At 41.7% G+C, this 23,572-nt stretch overlaps 1 protein-coding gene across 1 annotated transcript in view; it reads right to left on the bottom strand.

The window, feature by feature from the left end:
- Positions 1–23,572, bottom strand: part of LOC149463525 (dual specificity testis-specific protein kinase 2-like) — a 142,517-nt gene that overhangs the window by 80,807 nt on the left and 38,138 nt on the right. Inside the window, exon 2 of the mRNA XM_089675063.1 lies at positions 13,065–13,264. Within this exon, the coding sequence (XP_089531189.1) occupies positions 13,065–13,264 (200 nt within the window). The remainder of the gene's footprint in view (positions 1–13,064; positions 13,265–23,572) is intronic.

The following is a 23,572-nucleotide window of genomic DNA, read 5'->3' as shown; positions in this document are numbered from 1 at the left end:
ACCAGATATAGTGAATGCAGGGTCCAAGGAGACCAGATATAGTGAATGCAGGGTCCGGGGAGACCAGATATAGTGAATGCTGGGTCCGGGGAGACCAGATATAGTGAATGCAGGGTCCAGGGAGACCAGATATAGTGAATGCAGGGTCCAGGGAGACCAGATATAGTGAATGCAGGGTCTAGGGAGACCAGATATAGTGAATGCAGGGTCCGGGGAGACCGGATATAGTGAATGGAGGGTCCAAGGAGACCAGATATAGTGAATACAGGGTCCATGGAGACCAGATATAGTGAATGCAGGGTCCGGGGAAACCAGATATAGTGAATGCAGGGTCTAGGGTTTAGGAACACTTTAAGCGCCCATTGGCATGAAACACGCCAACACTTGCTCTCTTTGTGTGCTGGGGTATTTGGACTTTTTGATGTTTTGATTTTGCAATAAATTTCATCAATGTGTGGTCATCCACCTTCCCTTTTTGATGTTCTGTGGTATCAGCCAGACTGGATGGTTACGGGGTTAGGAGCAACATTGGACCAACCTGGATTGCTTCTGGCTAGATAGGAAACGGGGGGGGGGGGGAGCATGGAAAGAAATAACAGGGTGTCTACCCCTCCCCTACTAAAGAAAATAATTTCTATTCTGTCTGCGCTGCTGTTGGAGAGTTCCCCTCACTGTCCTGCTGACTGTTTCCCAGACAGGAAGTGGGGGGAAATCTCACTAATCAAACCCCAAATAGACGTTTGAATCCTTTCCCTCTCTATCCAAAACCAAAAAACAAGTTTTGGTTAGACATACATTCTAATAAACATACAAGCAGCATATTTTAGATCTTCTTCCACTTTTGCTTTACATATTTGTCTACACATAAAAAACAAGAATGAATGAAGCATGTGTCAGCATGTTGGTGTTTCAGGAGTGAAGTGTAACACTTGTTGCTGCTGAATCCTTCCGGAGGCCATTCCCTGTCATAATTAATTTCTACAGGTAACATAAGACAGGGAACAAAAAACAAAACATGGAACACAAAGCCAGAAATCCTTGATTAACCCCTTAAAGCGAAGGTCCAAACAAATCCTGATGCTTGAAACTTTGCCGTGCGTTTGTAAAACTGTACTTATCATTGCAACTATTCAGTGTATCCAGGTGAACTATACCAGGACAGATTGGACTTTCATTGGGTGGTAAATATTTATGGATATCTTTTTATTTATTTATTTTTAATTACTATCTTTTTTTTTTTAACCACTTGCCCTCCTGAGGATTTACCCCCCTTCCTGACCAGGACATTTTTTGCGTTACGGCTCTGCGTTACTTTAACTGACATTTGCATGCTCATGCAACGCTGCACCCAAAAAATTTAAGTCCTTTTTTTCCCTACAATTTGAGCTTTCTTTTGGTGGTATTTGATCGCCTGTGTGCTGTTTTTATTTTTTGCGCTATGAAAAAAAACCTGACAATTTTGAGAAAAAAAACAATATTTTGACTTTTTGCTATAAGACATGCCCAGTAAAGAAATTGAAAAAAAAAAAATGTCATCATAAATTTAGGCCAAAATGTATTCTGCGACATGTCTTTGCCAAAAAAATCCCAATAAGTGTAAATTAATTGGTTTAGTGAAAGTCATAGCGTTTACAAAAGGCGGTATAGATACTGGGAATTTTTTTTTATTTTTTTTTATTTTTACTAGTAATGGCGGCAATCAGCAACTTATAGCAGGACATTCTGACACTGGGGGGAACTGACTTGGTGTCCCTGACATCCCCAGTGACACCAATACAGTGATCAGTGCTAAAAAAAGAAAAAAAAAAAACACTGGACACTGTACTAATGGCACTGGGCAGGAAGGGGTTAACAATGAGGGGCGAGCAAAGGGTTAACTGTGTGCTGGGAATGTTTTACTAGAGGGTGGGATGTGTGCGTTTCGCTGTTATCACACTGCTCTGGATGCAGTGTGCCTGAGCGGAGAGGCAGGAGGACTGTTAGTAAACAAAACAGTCCTCCTCCCTCTTGGTGATAGTCGGAAATCACCGGGCGCCGGTCAGTAATTACCGGCCGGGGCCCGGTGATTGACAAACGCGGCCACAAATGGTGGCGCGGGTAGGGCTCGTGTGTGCCCCCTACCCGGAAATGGAAAATCACGTATACAGTGGGGCAAAAAGTATTTAGTCAGCCACCAATTGTGCAAGTTCTCCCACTTAAAAAGATGAGAGAGGCCTGTAATTGGCATCATAGGTAGACCTCAACTATGAGAGACAAAATGAGAAAAAAAATCCAGACAATCACATTGGCTGATTTGGAAAGAATTTATTTGCAAATTATGGTGGAAAATAAGTATTTGGTCAATATCAAAAGTTCATCTCAATACTTTGTTATATATCCTTTGTTGGCAATGACAGAGGTCATACGTTTCCTGTAAGTCTTCACAAGGTTGGCACACACTGTTGCTGGTATGTTGGCCCATTCCTCCATGCAGATCTCCTCTAGATCAGTGATGTTTTGGGGCTGTCGCTGGGCAACACGGACTTTCAACTCCTTCCAAAGGTTTTCTATGGGGTTGAGATCTGGAGACTGGCTAGGCCACTCCAGGACCTTGAAATGCTTCTTACGAAGCCACTCCTTCGTTGCCCGGGCGGTATGTTTGGGATCATTGTCATGTTGGAAGACCCAGCCACGTTTCATCTTCAATGCCCTTGCTGATGGAAGGAGGTTTGCACTCAAAATCTCATGATACATGGCCCCATTCATTCTTTCCTGTACATGGATCAGTCATCCTGGTCCCTTTGCGGAGAAACAGCCCCAAAGCATGATGTTGCCACCCCCATGCATCACAGTAGGTATGGTGTTCTTTGGATGCAACTCAGCATTCTCTCTCCTCCAAACATGACGAGTTGTGTTTCTACCAAACAGTTCTATTTTGGTTTCATCTGACCATATGACATTCTCCCAATCCTCTTCTGGATCATCCAAATGCTCTCTGGCAAACTTCAGACAGGCCCGGACATGTACTGGCTTAAGCAGGGGGACACGTCTGGCATTGCAGGATCTGAGTCCCTGGCAGTGTAGTGTGTTACTGATGGTAGCCTTTGTTACGTTGGTCCCAGCTCTCTGCAGGTCATTCACTAGGTCCCCCCGTGTGGTCCTGGGATTTTTGCTCACCGTTCTTGTGATCATTTTTGACCCCACGGGGTGAGATCTTGCGTGGAGCCCCAGATCAAGGGAGATTGTCAGTGGTCTTGTATGTCTTCCATTTTCTAATTATTGCTTCCACAGTTGATTTGTTCACACCAAGCTGCTTTCCTATTGCAGATTCAGTCTTCCCAGCCTGGTGCAGGTCTACAATTTTGTTTCTGGTGTCCTTCGACAGCTCTTTGTTCTTCACCATAGTGGAGTTTGGAGTGTGACTGTTTGAGGTTGTGGACAGGTGTCTTTTATACTGATAACAAGTTCAAACAGGTGCCATTGATACAGGTAATGAGTGCAGGACAGAGGAGCCTCTTAAAGAAGAAGGTACAGGTCTGTGAGAGCCAGAAATTTTGCTTGTTTGTAGGTGACCAAATACTTATTTTCCACCCTAATTTGCAAATCAATTCTTTCCAAATCAGCCAATGTGATTGTCTGGATTTTTTTTCTCATTTTGTCTCTCATAGTTGAGGTCTACCTATGATGCCAATTACAGGCCTCTCTCATCTTTTTAATTGGGAGAACTTGCACAATTGGTGGCTGACTAAATACTTTTTTGCCCCACTGTATATACCTGATTTTGCACACCCATGCACCCAGTAGTTCTGCTATAGGGTGGACAGTAAGGGGTTAATATCAAAGGAAAGCTTGTAAAAAAAAAAATAATTAAAAAATAATATATATATATATATATATATATATATATATATATATATATATATATATATATATATATATATATATACATACATACATACACATACATACACACACACACACACACACATAATGTGTTTTATTTATTTATTAACAATTAGCTGTATATTTCTTGCAATTGCCATGACTCACCACCAAAGAACCTAAAATAAATTCTCCTACTTCTGACGCTTGTAGTGACACCACACGTGTATATTTGTGGTTTATAGTTATAGTAGGGCTTCAGTTGGCCATACACGTATAGATTTCCGTTTGGAAATTTTAGTTTCAAGAATATTCGTTTGATTTTTCTAATCATTAGTGGGGGTCAAATCGATGATCATTTTTGACAGCAGTGACTTGAAAGTTTGAAGGGGCAGGAAGGAAAACTTTTCTCGACCAAACTAATTTTCGACCAGTGTATGTGGTTATCATTCAGAAATTACATTCATTTTAAAGTCGAATGTTAACAGCAAAAGACAATTTCGAATTACATTCGTCCATTCACCAAATGTTGAAAGAATTTTCGTATGACTTTTCTTACAAATATTCTCAGCTGAAAATCTACATGTGTATGGCCAGCTTTAGAAACAATAGCGCAAATTAGCTTTTTTTTTTTTTTTAAAGGACTACTGACCTCAATCCTGATACTGTGACACTGACCTACAGTAGATCAATCCCTGATCTGACTTTCTTTTTTTTTTTTTTTTTTTTTTTTAACAGATACTATTTTGGCTACAATTTTCTCCTCTAGCAAGGAGACACAGCTGCAATGTATTATTTACGCCATTCAAAAGGAGAAATAGTACAGGGGCAGGCTATACAGTTTGGCCTGGTTCACACTACTGCCGGCTCATTCGAATGGGCTGCTGTGCTCCTGAAACCACAGGTAAAAAGGTCCCTGCATCATTTTTAAAATCACAGCTCGCATGGAAGCCTCATGTGCAATGCAATTCCCAGTATGGCATCGGCTGCTGCAATTTCTAGTTCTTGCAGGTGTCATTAGGATTGAGTTTCCTGTGTAGATGGTCGCGGCTGCCGGAACGGATGTGGACCCACAGCAGGAGCCACCCACAGTAGTGTGAGCCAGGACTTAATGATCACTGTGACAGCCAATCACAGGCTATCACAGCAATCAGGAGACGGTCCTCCTGGGACCCATTCATTAGTACGAGACCCGGAGTCGATGGTGATAACACACTCACACAAACACATGCAGCCCCATGGAAGAAGGCCCACTTCAGTGAGGCCCTAAATGTGTTTCAGTTTCACAGACACATGTTTGAGCATGTATGGACTTAACATGAAAAAGAAACTGAATTTATTCATATAATTTATATATAACAATACACCTATGTTCAGATCAGTGATGTTTTTTTACTCCAGTGTGCAAGAGGACTTCAAAGTACTAAAGGCAACTATCATTTTCAGAAATGGTGACCTACACTTGTCTTTTAAAGCAGACCCCTTGTCAATTCTCTAATAAGAAAAAAATGGGGTCTATGCATCTAAACCCAAAAAACAAAATTGTTATGTATCATGGCTCCTTTCATTTTCTTTTGGCTAACCAAGGAAAATGAAAAGTTTTCCCTTGCAGTGGGGCTGCGCCTGCAATGCAAGGGCCAAGTGCTCATTTATATCTACAGTAGGGGATGGGAAAAGCACATTTACTTACTTGATCCTTCACAACCCTGCTACGCTTCAGCAGTGGACTATGCCTTAGTGTTCTCAAGTCCAATCAGGGCTAAGGGCCAAGCATTGGACTTGATGACATCAGAGGACCTTAGGCTGCAAAAGCATAGTGAAGAAGCTGTGGGGACCAATCTAGCAGTGTGGAGGAGTCAATGGGAGTGGAAGATCAGGTAAGTATAACTGCTGTACCTGGTCAGCTAGACAAACATGCAGTTATCCCTTGCAACATGGGAACAGCCCCACAGCAATCATATTACCCCTGTACAAATCATTAGTTATGCCTCATCTGGAATATGCAGTTCAGTTTTGGGCATCAATTCACAAAAAGAACATTGGGGAACTGGAGAAAGTACAGAGAAGGGCAACCAAACTGATCAGAGGCATGGAGGAGCTCAGCTATGAGGAAAGATTAGAGGAACTGAATTTATTGTCTCTTGAGAAGAGGAGATTAAGGGGGGATATGATCACCATGTATAAATGCATCAGTGGTTCATATAGTGGACTCGGCGTAGAGCTATTCACCCTGAGGTCATCACAGAGGACAAGGGGGCACTCTTTATGTCTGGAGGAAAAGAAATTTAAGCTCCAGACATGGAAAGGTTTCTTCACAGTGAGAGCTGTGAAAATGTGGAATAGACTCCCTCAAGAGTTGGTTCTGGCCAGTTCAGTGGATTGCTTTTAAAAAAACCTGGATTCTTTCCTAGATACACAGAATATAACTGGATACTAACATTTATAGGTAAAGTTGATTCAGGGAATATACAATTGTCTCTTGGGAGATCAGGAAGGAAATTTTTTCCCCTGCAGGAGCAAATTGGATCATGCTTTGCCTTCCTCTGGATCATCTGTGAGTATAGGATTATAACTTTTTTTTTTTTTAATGGTTGAACTGGATGGACATTTGTCTTTTTTCAGCCAGACTAACTATGAGGTACCCACCACTCACTGATAATTACATTTTTCTAATAAAAATATTATGCTAAAAAATGTATAGTGGTATAGGATTCCCTATACAAAATGATGGAACAAGGTCAACTAGAGCCCAGGGTGAACATGGCGAATTCCACCCCTCCCCCCAGATATATTAGCCATGTGTGTCAAAGATCTCCCCCCCCCCCCCCCCAAAAAAAAAAAAAAAAAAAACAAGCACTAATCTACATGCTTACTCCCTAAGCATAACCTCCCCCAGTATGAATCTCTCCCATGTTGAAATCACCCCTACCACCACAAATCTGTGCCCTCCATCACCCCTAGCTCAAATCTTCCCACTTTCCCCATATCCTCCCAGCACATATTCCCCCCCCCCCCCAAACAAATTTCCCTCCTAGCACAAACCCCCCTCCCCCGCTCCCACTCGCACACACCATATCAACCTTTTTTTAGCACAACCCTCCCAAATCCCCTTCCTAGCTCAGATCCTTTTTCCCATCCCACCTCCCACCACAAATCACCACTCCTAGTACACCTTCACAAATTTCCACTCCTAAAACAACTGTTAGCCTCCGGCCGCTCTCCTCCAAATTCCTCCACCCAACACAATTCCCCACATCTTCTTGTGGTGCCCCTGCCCCCCCCCCCCCCACCTCATATGATACCACAGTGCCCAGGGCAACCGTCCCCTGCTGCCCACCCTTTGTCCCGGCCCTGCCTATATGTATAACGCAAACCCTTCATCTATAAAACCCAATTCAACCCCTTCATGTTTAGATAGTGAACGGAAATATTGATACATATGATACAGCGATATTGACCTCTTGTCAATATAAATGAACACCATTTTCTGTATCTGCTCAAGGTAGGTCACATTTAATTTGTTGTGGTCAGCCCAGAGTTTGGTTATAAACTCATCAAAGGTGGCAAGTTCAATAAAAAGTCATATGACCAACACCAAAGCCCTTTGTTACCTAATCTCTACTGAAGGGGAGGACTAAATAGGATTGTCGAAGAAGTTAGCTCTTTTATAAAAAGTGACTTCTTATTTCCCTGATAAAAGGAGAGATCATCATGGAAGAGTAGGCTCTACCTTATAGGAGGTGTAGGTTAATAGACACTAAGTGGTCATCTTCTGGTAGGTTTACCAGACTCAGTGACCCATTACACAACCATAACAACTACAAATGGTTTATATTACTGCCATTGACCCGCTCCGTTCCCCAGTGAAGAACACAATACAAGCCTGGTCTTTCATGACAACACAATAATTAATTAAGCAGCAGTTGCGTTGGGCCATTTAACCCTTCGTACGTCAGAACAAAGCACCTTAGCGTCAGGAAAAGAAGCTGAGAGCACACAGGAAAGGCCAATCTCCTGGAGAGCGGGTTCAGACAGTCTTCTCTCATTAACGTCGCTGTCCTTGAGCCGCTTTACTCCACTAGGGAAGACTTGGTGACATTTCACTGTAAACAGATTAACTGATTGAAATGGAAATTTTTCCAAAAGCCATCTTGTAATTTGCACGTTAAGCGTTCCTTTGTTTTACTTGCCAAGAATATTTTTAAGTGACAAGATGTGAAAACCTCTAGTAATACTGAACTGAATTGCTCAATATTAAATAATATGTACAGTGGGGATCGAAAGTTTGGGCACCCCAGCTAAAAATTTGTATTAATGTGCATAAAGAAGCCAAGGAAAGATAGAAAAATCTCCAAAAGGCATCAAATTACAGATTAGACATTCTTATAATATGTCTACAAAAGTTAGATTTTATTTCCATCATTTACACTTTCAAAATAACAGAAAACAAAAAAAATGTCGTCTGCAAAAGTTTGGGCACCCTGCAGAATTTATAGCATGCACTGCCCCCTTTGCCAAGCTGAGACCTGCCCGTGTCATGGATTGTTCTCAATTATCGTCTGGGAAGACCAGGTTATGTCAATCTCAAAGGTTTTAAATGCCCAGACTCATCTGACCTTGTCCCAACAATCAGCACCATGGGTTCTTCTAAGCAGTTGTCTAGAAAACTGAAACTGAAAATAGTTGACGCTCACAAAGCTGGAGAAGGCTATAAGAAGATAGCAAAGCGTTTTCAGATGTCAATATCCTCTGTTCGGAATGTAATTAAGAAATGGCAGTCATCAGGAACAGTGGAAGTTAAAGCAAGATCTGGAAGACCAAGAAAAATATCAGACAGAACAGCTCGCAGGATTGTGAGAAAAACAATTCAAAACCCACGTTTGACTGCACGATCCCTCCAGAAAGATCTGGCAGACACTGGAGTTGTGGTCCACTATAACGAGATACTTGTACAAATATGGTCTTCATGGAAGAGTCATCAGAAGAAAACCTCTTCTACGTCCTCACCACAAAAATCATCGTTTGAACTTTGCAAATGAACATATAGACAAGCCTGATGCATTTTGGAAACAAGTTCTGTGGACCGATGAGGTTAAAATTGAACTTTTTGGCCGGAATGAGCAAAGGTACGTTTGGAGAAAAAGGGGCACAGAATTTAATGAAAAGAACCTCTGTCCAACTGTTAAGCATGGGGTTGGATCAATCATGCTTTGGGGTTGTGTTGCAGCCAGTGGCACAGGGAACATCTCACGAGTAGAAGGAAAAATGGATTCAATAAAATTTCAGCAAATATTGGATGGTAACTTGATGCCATCTGTGAAAAAGCTGAAGTTAAAGAGAGTATGGCTTCTACAAATGGATAATGATCCTAAACACACCTCGAAATCCACGGGGGATTACATCAAGAGGCGTAAACTGAAGGTTTTGCCATGGCCTTCACAATCTCCTGACCTCAACATCATTGAAAATCTATGGATAGACCTTAAAAGAGCAGTGCGTGACAGACAGCCCAGAAATCTCAAAGAACTAGAAGACTTTTGTAAGGAAGAATGGGCAAAGATACCTCAAACAAGAATTGAAAGACTCTTGGCTGGCTACAAAAAGTGTTTACAAGCTGTGATACTTGCCAAAGGGGGCAGTACAAGATATTAACTCTGCAGGGTGCCCAAACTTTTGCAGACGCCATTTTTTTGTTTTCTGTTATTTTGAAAGTGTAAATGATGGAAATAAAATCTAACTTTTGTTGACATATTATAAGAATGTCTAATCTGTAATTTGATGCCTTTTGGAGATTTTTCCATCTTTCCTTGGCTTTTTTATGCACATTAATACAAATTTTTAGCTGAGGTGCCCAAACTTTCGATCCCCACTGTAATTCCAGGCTAAAGAGACACTGGTCAGTCATTTGGTTTTGTATTTCTTCAAAAGACAAGAAAGGATTTTTTTAGTTTAGCTAATGCAATGACCTGAAACGTGAAAAATTGCATAATACTAAACAAATTTATGATGTCAGTGACCATAACCACACAGCTACCACAAATGGTGACCTCCCTGCACACTGAAGTTAAGACTGGTCCAGATCCCACCCCCAGCCTGTAACTGGAAATAAACGTCATCTCTGAGCTCCACTCCTGTAAGCATGCTCACTGTGTTAGAGTGATAGCACTATCTGAGTGGCTAGTTGCTCCTCCCTTTTCCACTCTCCTATGCATCATAGGATGCTGATGTCAAGACAGATTCAGATGCATGCTAGTTATAAGCAAAAAATAAATGGAAGGATTTCAAATGAATACATAAAACTGAAAAAACTGTGGACTGGAGTTCACCTTTACTGTTGAATATGCTACCCCTACATTTCATTTTCCTGATGTGTCTGTTGTACCATGTACTTGTGTTAAAAAGTATCCTGTTCTCTTTGTATTTCTTGGGCAGCACATTGACTAAATGGTTAGCACTTCTGCCTGGCAGTACTGGGGTTGTTGTTTCAAATCCCAACCACGGCACCACCTGCCTGCAGTTTGCATGTTCTCCCTGTGCCTGCGTGCATTTCCTCCGGTTACTCCATTTTCCTCCCACATTCCAAGTACATGCTGGTAGGTTTATTGGCTCCTGCCTAAATTGGCCCTAGTATGTGTATGTATGAATGTAGGGTAGGGACCTTAGATTGTACACCCTTTGGGGGTTAGGGACTGATGTGAATGTACAATATATATGTAAAGCGTTGTGTAAATTGCCGGCACTATTTAAGTACTTGTAATAATAAATAATTTCTTCTTTTGTGTCAAATACCTGTTGATCCTGCCAGTACCTCTGCTTTTCTATTTCAAACTGACCACACAAGGCGTGAGAGCACATCCATCCCAGGATGGTCAGTTTTCTGGCTGTGCTGGGAGCTAAGCCTGACTGTCATCCAATGGCCAAGACTTGTGCTGGACACACACCCCCTGAGCAGCTCTTCACTGGGAAGAACAGGGGTCATGTGATATATACACACACACACACACACACACACACACACACACACACGGATTTCTATCAAATGTTATTCCTACCTACGAAATGCTGTAATGCTAGTAGTGGGCTACTTATGAAGTGGTCATGAAAGCAAATCAGTTATCCACACAAATACATGATAAAAACAGGAATAGAAACATCTCCATACTATCTAACAGAAGTAAGAGAAAAAAAAAGACCTTTCAATAACTTTTACAAGCATGCAAAAAAATATACTTAACACGTTACAATATACAAAGACAATATAATTTTTCTTAAAATTTACACCGTCATTAAAAAGTTAAAACACAGCACTCTAAAATAATCTGGTCGACAATCTACTGCAGGCAGCAGAAAGCACTTCCTTAAGTATAGATTTTCCTACAAGAATTTTAGTTTCAAGAATATTCTATTGATTTTTTTAATCATTAGTGGGGTCAAATCGATGTTCGTTTTTCACAGCTGTGACGGGAAAATTCGAAGGGGCAGGAAGGAAAACTTCTCAAACGAATTCCCAGCCAGTGCATGTGGTTATCATTTAGGAATGACATTCATTTTAAAATCGAATGTTAAAAGCAAAAGACAATTTTTGAACAACATTTGTCCATTCTTTGAATGTTCAAAGAATTTTTATATTCTCGTCCGAATATTCTCGTCCGAAAATCTACAGTCTCCTCTCCCCTGGTAATTACTAACAAAAATGGAAATTGAAGTGCCACACCACTGCTAAGATTTCAGATACAACTTTTTTTTTTTTTTTCAATAAAAGTCAGGTGACTATCTAAAAAGTCCCCTTCATCAGGGCTTGATCGACAACAATTTGAATGGACTAGAAGTGAACTGAAACAGGGCAGCTGGTTTTAACAGTAGTTCTTCCAGTGTGAGTGCAGACACAGGCTTAGTCAGCAGCAACCAAGTGATTACTAAGACTGTACTGTGTAGTTTAATAGCAAATCTCAAGGTGACAAGCAGAAGCAGAGGATGAGCTATGTGAGACCCGTGCACACCTAAGTAATTTAAAGGATAAGTTCACCTTTTGTAACATGTTACACCCATATTTAGGGTGCAACATGTTACGATTGGACCTGCCCGCGCTCCCCATTGTGATAGCTAGCGGGGGTTCTTCTCCTCCCGGTTAGCTGTCACAATTTTTAAAACTTGCAGTTGTGCGGGGCTCTGGCCATCCGGCCAGGTCACTCCTGTGAATTCTGTGAATGGGAAAACTACAAGTCCCAGCAATGTTTGCAGCTGTTCGCTTGTAGTTTTCAATAAACTACCATGGCATTCCACAGCACCATGGTAGGTCATTCCTACTTGTCAGTAAGTATCTGCTTGCCCATACGGGGTGTATGAGCAAGCAGATATACTGAAAAGTCAGGAGGAGACCTGCATGGCACCAGCAATCTGCTGATTACTGGAGCAATGCTTTAGAGGCTCCGAAAACAAAAAATAATAAATGCACATTTTTTTGCCGGCAAAAAAAATGTGCACTTATAATTTTTTGTTAAAAGGTGAACTTTAAAGTGTGTTTCCCAACATGTTCAAATTTCACAATTCACATTATATTCAATGGTCCACCTAAGCATCGCTTGAAGTTCAAAAAAATATATGAGTTTTTTTGGGGCAGAGTTGCCCGTTTTTGGACTATAGACTTCAGTGGAAGCACCTGAAAATGCTGGTAACGCAGTTTTCTTTTTTCAAATAAATTTCTTACCTCTTGTCCTTCTAGTAACTAACTTTCTAATGGCTAAAATATAAACAGTCAAGCCTGAAAAATAAATCTCCAAAATTTCCCGAAAATCACCTGTATACCCATGTTGTCCCCATTTACTTGGGTGTGAATGGGGACAACATGGGTATACAGACAGAAGTATAAAAGGATAGTAAGCAGGCACTAGGATTTACACAACTGGCATCTACAGAGCTTTTTTTTTTTTAGCTGACCCTTGATGATGTCTAAATAAAGATGGTACAGTCCCAGGAAGAAAAGAAAAAGCAGCCATCAAGGAGAATAGTCTATTTGCGAGTTATTAAATACATAAATCTAGAAAAAATTAAATATATATATATATATATATATCGGATTCACTTTAACAATGGTATGGTAGTGATGGTGCAATAGGGGATGAGGTCTATGTGAGAGGAGAGAAATCTTAAAGACCAACATTAGGTATTAGATATTTCTATATTCTAAAGGTCTGTCCTCTTACTTTATAAACTTTGGAGAAAAATCCACTTCCTATTGGTTCAGTGCTAAAACTTTCCCAGAATTCCAGTTTCCTAACGGCCGTGCGAAGCTTCTGCCAGCGGTCCACTTGGTAGTAGGCATCTGAGCACTCGCCATAGTACGGCCCAGGGCTTGTCGGTTCAGGCGGAAAGAGCGTAGACTCATACATGGTAGGAACTGCCACTAAAAATACAAAGCAAAGATTTCATCAGAAATTAGAAACTATGTTCAGTCAATGTTATGCCTATAGTTTGACCACAGCTACACATACAGAAAAAAAAAAAACCTCTAAATATGAACCAACACTCGTACCTATTTTCTTTGAAATGAGTTTGTAATATATGAAAATGAGAAAGTGCTGAATGCATGTTTATTTGTCTATAAAACAAAACAAAAAAAAAAAAAAGGAGGAAGAAGGAGAAGTACTATAATGGTCAAAGTCTGTGCGCACATGACCATCATGCTTATACGAGCTTGTTGGACATTCCCAAACCATGGGCATCAATATGGAATTAGCTCCCTATTTGTGGCTATAACAGCCTCCACTCTTTAGATGGATTTCCTACAGGATTCTGGAGTATGCCTGAAAATGTGTTCAGCCTAAAGAGCATTCGTGAGGTCAGGTATTGATGTTGGTGAGAAGATCTGGCTATTAATCGGTGTAGTGAGTTATCCCAAAGGTTTTATAAGAGTTGCGGTCAGGGCTCTGTGCAGGCCACTCAGTTTCCTCCACACCAGACTCATCAAACCTTTGGTTGACTTTATGGACTTGGATTTCTCCTCAGGTGCACAGCCATGCTGGTACAGTAAAAGGTCTTCACCAAACTACAAGGTTGCAAGTGCACAATTGTCAAAATGTCTTTGCACTGTAATGCTGTAGCATTAAAAAGTACCCTCATGAAGTGATGTCCATATACAGTACATATGGTCATACAGCCCACCTGAAATCGAGCTCCCCAGCCTCACTTTGAAAATAAAAACCTACCCATGTAGTAGGGTTTCCCCAGTCCTGAAAGGGTTAAATGCTCTTTTTTTTTTTTTTTTGTCTAGAGTGCCATAAAAAAAAACATTTTTTTCCTATCCCTTGTTCCCACAGAATTTCTCTTTTCAGAGCAGAACATCTGTTTGAAACCACTACTCTTCAGTGCTCCCTCCACTGGCCACATTGCAGGACCAGCAGTCTTGCAGTATAAATCTAGGCAGGCTGATTGTACCCTAGTTGATCCATTGATCATCTTGGGTACAACCAGCATGTAGTATTTTTACATGCAATTATTGCTGCTAGCAATAATCAGTGTCCTCCCAGCAGGGACGGCTCCCTACATCCCCTCCCCTACTGGGAGAACACAATAGCTTGAGGGATTCCCCCATCAATACCCCTGCTTGCAGGAAAGAAAATCGCATCATCCATGGCCTGCCTAAGAAAGGACATTGAGGGTCCATCACCTACTCAGAGTGTTGGTGAGAAGATGAAAGGGTCAGCTGCTGGATAGGAGAGGGGGTAAGGTAAGTAAAACTGCTTTTTAATGGTACCCTGAGCAAAAAAAAAAACCCTTGTAGTATGTGGGTGAGCCCAACTGCAAGGGTAGTTTGGCCATTCTCCGTAGCTCAACTGCAACACTGTGGCATTCTCTGAATGCTTAACTGATGGCACAAAGTGGGTGGAGACAAGCTCTTTATCCTAAAATTATACCATAGGTAACATTTTCGCATATTTTACCTCGTGGCCATACCAGAGTAATGATTACAATATTTTTTTTCTGATGCACATGTGCCACTGTTTGCAGTGTTCAACCCACACCTTCCTTCCATTGTCTCAGCTTGCAAAAATACCCAGAAAGCCAGATGACAAATACAGATGCCAGGCCTCTTGTGACTCATATTACAAGATCGATTGAACGATTAATCCCACAAACATTAAACACTGCATTACTGGCATGCTCCCAACTGTTGCAAGGGTTTCTCATATTTTTTTTTTAATTTTGTAATAATGATTTTGTGATAATTTGTCATGTGATGCATCTACTTTAGAAAACTGTTAAATGCACTTGCTTGACTAGGATCTTCAAAATTAAATAGATCATTCCAATATTTTAAAGGTGCAAACATTTTCTAAACCCATGTTTGCTGGTTCTACTGCCAGCTGTGGAGGAGTTTGGGGTCAACTATAGAAATTTTATGAATTAGAGTTTTTCCCGTAACACTCAGATTTAGTTTATTGCTCCAATACAGGTGTTCTTTATCACTGATTCTTCTAGAGATGGCTTAATAGTTGCAAGGCTCTTCAATCTCCTATGCCAGGTCTGCCCCTCTTGCACCATAAGAGAAAAAAGGGAGTTCCATGACTTGTCAATCTGTTTGGCATCACTTGCTCTAACTTGGTTATGTCCAGTAAGGCCATGAACCATTAAGTTCTTAGCTATAAAACACAGCTGCACAGTCCGGCTCATACAAAGATGGGATTCTCTTGAATACAGTGCTGGCATTTCCATCTAAAATGTTTTTCCGGGTTACCACAGCTACCATTTCACAATACCCAATACCACTGTATGAAGCCTTTCATGTCTTCTTTCCGGATTCTTCCCCCATCTCACCCCAGGGCCGAAAACACATGTTCCCCACAAAAGTTCCAGTGACATCTGCAAAGCGTCATTTGTCCCCTTGCACAATTGGGTGACTCGTCAGCCCTTTGTGCAAAGTTATCTTGGCTGCAGCTCCACTTGGCACGGCTGAATCCTGCAGCAGACAGTACCAGGGCCCAGCTGATGCCAAGTGCCCAACCCTGTGAAAAAAAGAAGGACACACACTGCTACTGTACAACTTGCTCGTTTCCCTTGGTTGTAGCGGACACATTTGTTGTGGGTAAATATTTCAGCGTAAATAGTTTAACCCTAGTTTAGGAAGACTACAGGAACCTGAAATGAACCTCTGCTTTATCCACGCAAAGCAAAACAAGAGCTTCACTTTAAACTGGCTATACTGGTTGACTCCCAACTGCTCTGTGCAGGCATAGTAGCAGAGAGAAGCTTCAACAGAGCTAAGAATGTTCTCCTTGTCCCCAAATGACAAACATTGGTTGCCCAAGCCGGTAAAATTTACTTTATCCCCAACCCTCACCTCGTTTGCTCATATCCACCCCCTCTTTGCTCCCCTGCTGCTTTATTCGCCTACCAGAAAATGTCCTAATCAATCTTCTCTGAGTCTACAGCAGGAGTGTTCAACCTTTTGAAGAGCGAAGGCCACTTAAGTGATTTGGTAGCTGGTCGTAAGCCACAATGAAATGGGTCAGAATTTAACATTTTTTTTATTTTGGAGTAGCATAATGAACATTTTCCTAATGCAGCTGTGAATGCTGGCGGGAGGGAGGAGGAGGAGAACCCAGCTTTCAGCAGTTAGAGGAGGAAAATGGAAAGGATTGGTTCCGGTATATGCTGTCCCTCTAAGTCAGGGAGGCCGCACAGGATCCCTGGAGCATGGGTTGGTTGCGGGGTGTGGTAACACACGTTTCAACTATGTGGTTTTAAACCCCACAAATATAAACAAGCCCTTAGTGCCCTGAGCCCCCTATAAGGCTGGTTACACACTGATGCGCTGCAGTTTACCAGCACAGTGCACCTGCGGCTTTGCTGCGCTTTTGCATAGACTTCTATTATATCTTGCAGGTGTAGTGCACCTTTCAGAAAACGCATCAAACCCTCAGGATACAATAGAAGTCTATGGCTCAGTGCAGCCAACTCACAGGAAATCCGCAGGTGCACTGCACTGCACCTGCAGATCAGTGTGAAAGCGGCCTAATAACCCTTTTTTAAAAGTCCTAATATGCCCATTGCAAAACTATGTGATGTTTAATATACTGACCTTTTTCTCTTCAAGCTTCTGCTGGCATTGCTAGTCTGCTATAAAGGTCCCAGGAAAAGTGCACTTGGTATCACTCCGCCTGGGACAGGAGCCGGTGCTACAGAGGAAGCATCAGCTTATGTGGCTCCTGCTCCCTTCACGACCACCTGCTTCATCCGCTGCTGGCACCAGCTTCATGCAATCTGATGCTCTGAGATGGCCGGGTTGTTGAACCACCATCCCAGAGCATGAGGCCACGGGCCACATCTGTGGACTATGGATTTAGCACCCCTTGCCTACAGGGATGTGAGGACTTTCTATCTACCCCATGTACATTTTCAATCCTCATTTTTTTGCAGGCTTTGTGCAATTTGATTAGAATTTTTATGCTGGGTAAACGAAGCATCAGGGGTGCAAAGAGAAGTTGGATATAAGCAAGTGGGAGAGGGTGGGGGATAAAGTGAACTTTGGCTACTTTTGCAACCAGTGCTGCCTGGTGTGGCAAGGAGAATGTCCTTAGCTCTGTGTAAGCTCTGACCTGAGCAGTTTGGAGCTTTTACATGGCCTCTAGTCTTGTAACAGAGCAGTGCATGAGTTAAACAAAGGTAAATATAAGCAGCTTCTACAGCCAGTTTAAAGTGAAGCCTTTGCTTTGCCTTGTATGGGTACAGCACAGGTTCAAGTCAGCTGTCTGCATACGGTTTACCCTGTGTGCATGTGGATGTGTAGTCTTCTCAGGTCAGGGTTAAGCTATTGTGATATGGGGTGATTAGACTCAGAGGCGGTGAGCCCACATCAGACAGGAACTACTGTTAAGGGCTTTGAGGTCCACTTTTATTTAAAACTTTAAAAGTCCAACACAAAGTTTAGTCCAAACTGGTTGCACACTCAGGGGTTATTCTCCAGCAACCATACATAATGAAAAATGCTAGCTAACCTGGCTATGCTTCAGCAGCTCCGCTGTTTTTAGCACTGGTCTCCAAGACCACAGGTCCTTGAGGCTCACTTGGGCTTTTTATCAAAGCACCATGCTGTAATGTCCCACTCCTGGCCTCCAGATAGGGTTCCCCAGCACCCTGGGTTCTCGTACCCTTTCTGGGAACTCAGACTCCCTCTAGCTCCTTCTGGACTCGCTAGTCACCTCAGCTTTATTAGTCTCTCTGGACTCACGTAGCTGTACTGGACTCTCCCAGTCCTTTTGGGCAAGAAGTCCCTCCAACATATGGCCTCGTCTCCCAAGCAGGTCACTTCTCCTGGCTGGAGCAATCCAATATTTTCATCAGACCGTGCTCATCAGCCCTGGCTCATAACGACCCTGCACACCTGTGTACGCACACTGGTTGCAGGTATCCAGCAAACCTGGATACAGGATTGAAGTTTCCCTAAACTCCCAAAGAAACGTTGAAACCTTCAAACTCCAGGTCTCAATACAGAGCTAACAAACCCGGAAAAAACTTAAAGCACTGCTTTTTCCGCTCATAACAAATGCCCCGGAGCTTTGCATTAATCCTTAATGTGAATCCCGTGTTATTTCTACTTTCATTTCCCAGATTCACATAGTGGCAGGGCCTTGCACTGAAACACTATTTATACTGGGATATTTACACACAACAAAATGTGCTAGCCACAACCAAGGGAAACGGACATGTTGTACATCAGCAATTAGCACAGGGTTAGGTAGTTGGCATCAGTTGAGCCCTGCATGTGTCCAGATGTAAGTCTCCAAGCATTCTGCGTTCGGGGCATAATATCTGAATGCACATGCCAATTTAAAGTGGTTGTAAACCCTTACATACAGTGGGTAAAAAGTACTGACATGTCACCATTTTTGTCGGTAAATATATTTTTAAAGGTGTATTGACATGAACACCTGGTCATGGCCGGTTTATGGTGAAATGATGTTTTTTCCACTTCTAGATTATAGCTCCAACAGTGCTCACTGGAACATTCAGAAGTTTAGAAATTCTTCTGCAACCAATGCCATCACTATGTTTTGCAACAATAAGGTTGCGAAGGTCTTGAGAGAGCTCTTTGTTTTTACCCGTCATGGGATGTTTCTTGTGTGATACCTTGGTAATGAGACACCTTTTTTTATAGGCCATCAGTTGAGACTGAACCAGCTGATATTATTTTGCACTGATAAGGGGCAGGATTGCTAATTACTGATAGATTTCAGCTGGTGACTTGGCTTTCCATGCCTTTTTACACCTCCCTTTCTTCATGTATTCAATACTTGTTCCCTGTGTCATTCCATTTTATTACACATAACTTAATTTCTAAACTTAATTGTTTTGGTTTCTTTGCAAGTATGGATTGCATGGGTTGTTACTGACATGTGGTGAAAATTTCATGTCAATAGCACCTTTATAAATATATTTACCTAGAAAAATGGTGACGTGTTCAATACTTATTTTACCCGCTGTATATCCAGTGAACTGACTGGCCTCAGGTGATACACAGACATGAATCAAATCTTCATACATACGTTGTGCCTGTTTATCTGCAGTCTTCTCTTCTCTACATGCATTCAAAGTCCAGAATTTTTACAGCTTGTATGAGAGTTCAGAAAAAAGGGGGCAGAAAGCTGAAATTACATACTGCAGAGTTCAGTGAGGAGAGCTTTAAGAGCGGATTGGAGGGAAGAGACTCACCCCCTAGGAACAGAGCTGAAGCTGTAAATTTTCTGAAGGCTCCTCCCGTCACCATTTTTGTCTTGGTGTCAGGAAAACTTATCAGAAGTAATTCAGGCTTATAGCAGAGGAACGAAGCAGTAGACAGAAATGACACTTGCTGCTCTGGATTGAGACAAGTATACACTATAGAGGGATATGCTTTGTTCATATTTTATGTATATTTGTTCATATCGGATGTAAGATGATTTGTTTCTTCTCTGTGTATCACCTGAAGCCAGTCACTTCACTGGTTATATGTAAGGGTTTACAAGCACTTAAAGAAAATCTGTTAAGCAACAAATATGGATGCTGCCACTGTGGAACTCTCTTTCAGAAGTGCCTGGCTGTCACATTAGCTCTTTTGCTTCAATAGTTTCTGTAAGTGACCCAGTCAGTATAGAGATAGCACTTTGCCTTTTCTCTGGCTTTCCTGATCTGGGTTCAAGAATCAAAAAGCATTGAAGACAGAGAATTGGCATAATAGCCAGTCAACAAGAATTCTCAGATGAAGCTCAGAAAAAGCAGCATGTTTCTCATGGAAAGCCTACTTGTTCCTATATTTGAATATTAGTTTTGTTCAACAATATAGCTTCAGACGTTACGGAATCCTCATCCAGAAAATGACCTTTATGTGTGAAAGGATTCCAGACGTTGGCGCATCACAGAATCCCGCTGCATTCAGCCTGATCTCTGTATACATATCTCTTCACATGCCATAAAGAGCTCCTTTATAGAAAACACAATATGACTTTTGGGTTTGGCTTCACACAAAGAACTGGCATGTAGCCTCTTTAACTTGTCAAAGCCATGTGACCTTGTGAATGGACCTTGTTGGGGTCCTCTACTTCTACCTAATAAGTACCATACCTGCAGACATGTCTCCCATTTTTGCTAGGTGCAGCTAGTCTCTTGGCTCAGAACCCCTGCTGATCAACTATTTCAAACTTTGCTTCCCAAGGGAACTTTGTCCTAGAAGTGCTGCTAAGTCTATGTACCAAAAGAGGCTGCTACACCTAAATTGGATTCTGAGGATGGGTTGTGCTTGCAGACCCCAGCCTGCTACTAACCTGTAAATGCTGGGAGCATTACTACAGGACAACTTCACTTTGGGTGAGGCTGTCCTTTATATACCCAAACATACCCAGCAGCATTAAATACCCTCAGCCCCACACTGGAGATCTTCACTGTGCAACCTTGCCTAGGGCAGAACAATTCCTTCCAGCCATATGCAGTTTGCTCTATTTACAGTGCATCCAGAAAGTATTCACAGCGTTTAACTTTTGCCACATTTTGTTATGTTACAGTCTTATTCCAAAATGAATTAAATTAATTTTTCCCTCACCATTTTACAAACAACACCCCGTAATGACAATGTGAAAGAAGTTAGTTTTGAAATCTTTACAATTTATTAAAAATTAAAAAAAAACACATGTACATAAGTATTCACAGCCTTTGCTCAATACTTTGCTGAAGCACCTTTAGCACCAATTACAGCCTCAAGTCGCTTTGAGTATGATGCTACAAGCTTGGCACACCTATTTTTAGGCAATTTCTCCAATTTTTCTTTTCAGTACCTCTCAAGCTCCATCAGGCTGGATGGAGAGTGTCGGTGCACAGTCATTTTCAGATCTCTCCAGAGATGTTGAATTGGGTTCAAGTCTGGGCTACTCCTGGAAATTCACAGAGTTGGCCTGCAGCCACTGTTATCTGGGCTGTGTGCTTAGGGTCGTTGTCCTGTTGAAAGGTGAACCGTCACCCCAGTCTAAGGTCCAGAGAACTCTGGAACAGGTTTTCATCAAGGATGTCTCTGTACATTGCTGCATTCATCTTTCCTTCGATCCTGACTAGTATCCCAGTTCCTGCTGCTAAAAAACATCCCCACAGCATGATACTGCCACCACCATGCTTCACAGTAGGGATGGTATTAGCCAGGTGGTGAGCGGTGCCTGGTTTCCTCCAGATATGACGCTTGGCATTCAGGCCAAAGAATTCAATCTTTATTTCATCAGACCAGAGAGTTTTGTTTCTCATGGTCTGAAAGTCCCTCAGGTGCCTTTTGGCAAACTCAAGGCAGACTGCCATTTGCCTTTTACTGAGGAGTGGCTTCCGTCTGGCCACGCTATCATACAGGCCTGATTGGTGGAGTGCTGCAGAGATGGTTGTTCTTCTGGAAGGTTCTCCTCTCTCCACAGAGAAATGCTGGAGCTCTTTCAGAGTGACTATCAGGTGCTTGGTTACCTCCCTAGCTAAGGCCCTTCTCCCTCAATCGCTCATTTTGGCCGGTGGAGGATGGAGGCCACTGTCCTCATTGGGACCTTCAATGTTGCAGAAATTTCCTGTTCCCTTCCCCAGATCTGTGCCTTGATACAATCCTGTCTCAGAGGTCTACGGACAGTTCCTTGGACTTCATGACTTGGTTTGTGCTCTGACATGCACTGTTAACTGTGGGACCTTATATAGCCATGTTTATGCCTCATGTCCAGTCAACTGCATTTCCCACAGGTGGACTCCAATCAAGTTGTGGAAACATCTCAAGGATGATCTGTGGGAACAGGATGCACCAGAGCTCAATTTTGAGTGTCATGGCAAAGGCTGTGAATACTTATGTACATGTGTTTTGTTTTATTTTTTATTTTTAATAAAATTGCAAATATTTCAAAACTAACTTCTTTCACGTTGTCATTATGGGGTATTGTTTGTAGAATGTTAAGGGGAAAAAAAGAATTTAATCCATTTTGGAATAAGGCTGTAACATAACAAAATGTGGCAAAAGTTAAGCGCTGTGAATACTTTCTGGATGCACTGTATTCATATGGATGGGGCCCAAATCATGGTAGACACAACCATCTATAGGAAAATGGGCCTGTCCATAGGTTCATGCATGGTGCCTCACAAGAGAATATATTGAGGTATTTGGGGGGGTACAAAAATAGTACAATACAATTTTACTAGCATTGAAGGTTGTCCTTTGATATGTAATTATTCACAGGGAAGACATTTACAATAAGCGGGAAGAGTACAAATAAATCATTAATAAACACCTGTGCAGTAGATGATTTCTAAAAGGAAACTATAGTGGTATTGGGGTGAATTTTCTTTTTTTTTGGGGGGGGGTCAATAAAACATTTTTCAGGGCTAGTTCACACCATAGAAACACAGTCTGCATGCATTTCTTTATGTGTGTTTTTGATGCATTCCCGTGTGTTTTTGATAAGTTCTGGTTCATTTCTTCCATTCTTTTTCTTCAAGTTAAATAAAGGACAGGTACGTACTGGTGCATTTTTGATGCGTTTTTGTGAATTCCAGTACAAATCAGTGTAGAAAAAAATGAAGCATGTTTGACTTTATTTTCTGAAACTGGAATGCATTGTAACTGACCACACTGGTGTGAACTATGCCATGTAACCTACTATCAATGCATTTTTGATGCATAACAAAACTCACTGGACTGCATGTGGTGTGAACTGGCCCTTTTTTTTTTTTTTTTTTTTAGCTATTATATTAAACATTAATGTTACAATTTTTTTTAATACAGGGCAATCCTATAACAGTGGTGTCACAGAACATTTCAGGTTTTCTAAAGAGAAAGAACAACAGAAGCTATCTGCAGTGGAACCCTGTGCAGCTTTACTAAACAGTATATCAATGGGGAAGCAGGGAAGGGGGTCATGGTTATGACTCAGTTATGCATTTACATTTCAGCTTGAGCCACTGATGCCTGTAAACATTCTTATTTTGAGAGAGAGGCTAAGAAATGTAAAACATGTAAAAAGGAGCCTAAAGCTTTGGAGAAACTATGAACACTTTCCCATCAATGACAAGGAAGCCCAGTATCTGACACCCTCCTGCATTTTGTGCCTCTGGGGACCTTTTCAATACAGTGGTGTTGATTTGCTAAGACTGGAAAGTGCAAAATCTGGTTCAGCTGTGCATAGTAGCCAATCAGCTTCTAAGACCGGCCATACATGGGTCGATTTTTCAT

Source organism: Staurois parvus, unplaced genomic scaffold (assembly GCF_062004578.1).
Source record: "Staurois parvus isolate SC_StPar_1 unplaced genomic scaffold, SC_StPar_1.0 ptg000154l, whole genome shotgun sequence".
In the NCBI taxonomy this organism is placed as follows: Eukaryota; Metazoa; Chordata; class Amphibia; order Anura; family Ranidae; genus Staurois; species Staurois parvus.
This window is presented reverse-complemented; position numbering and strand designations above follow the sequence as displayed.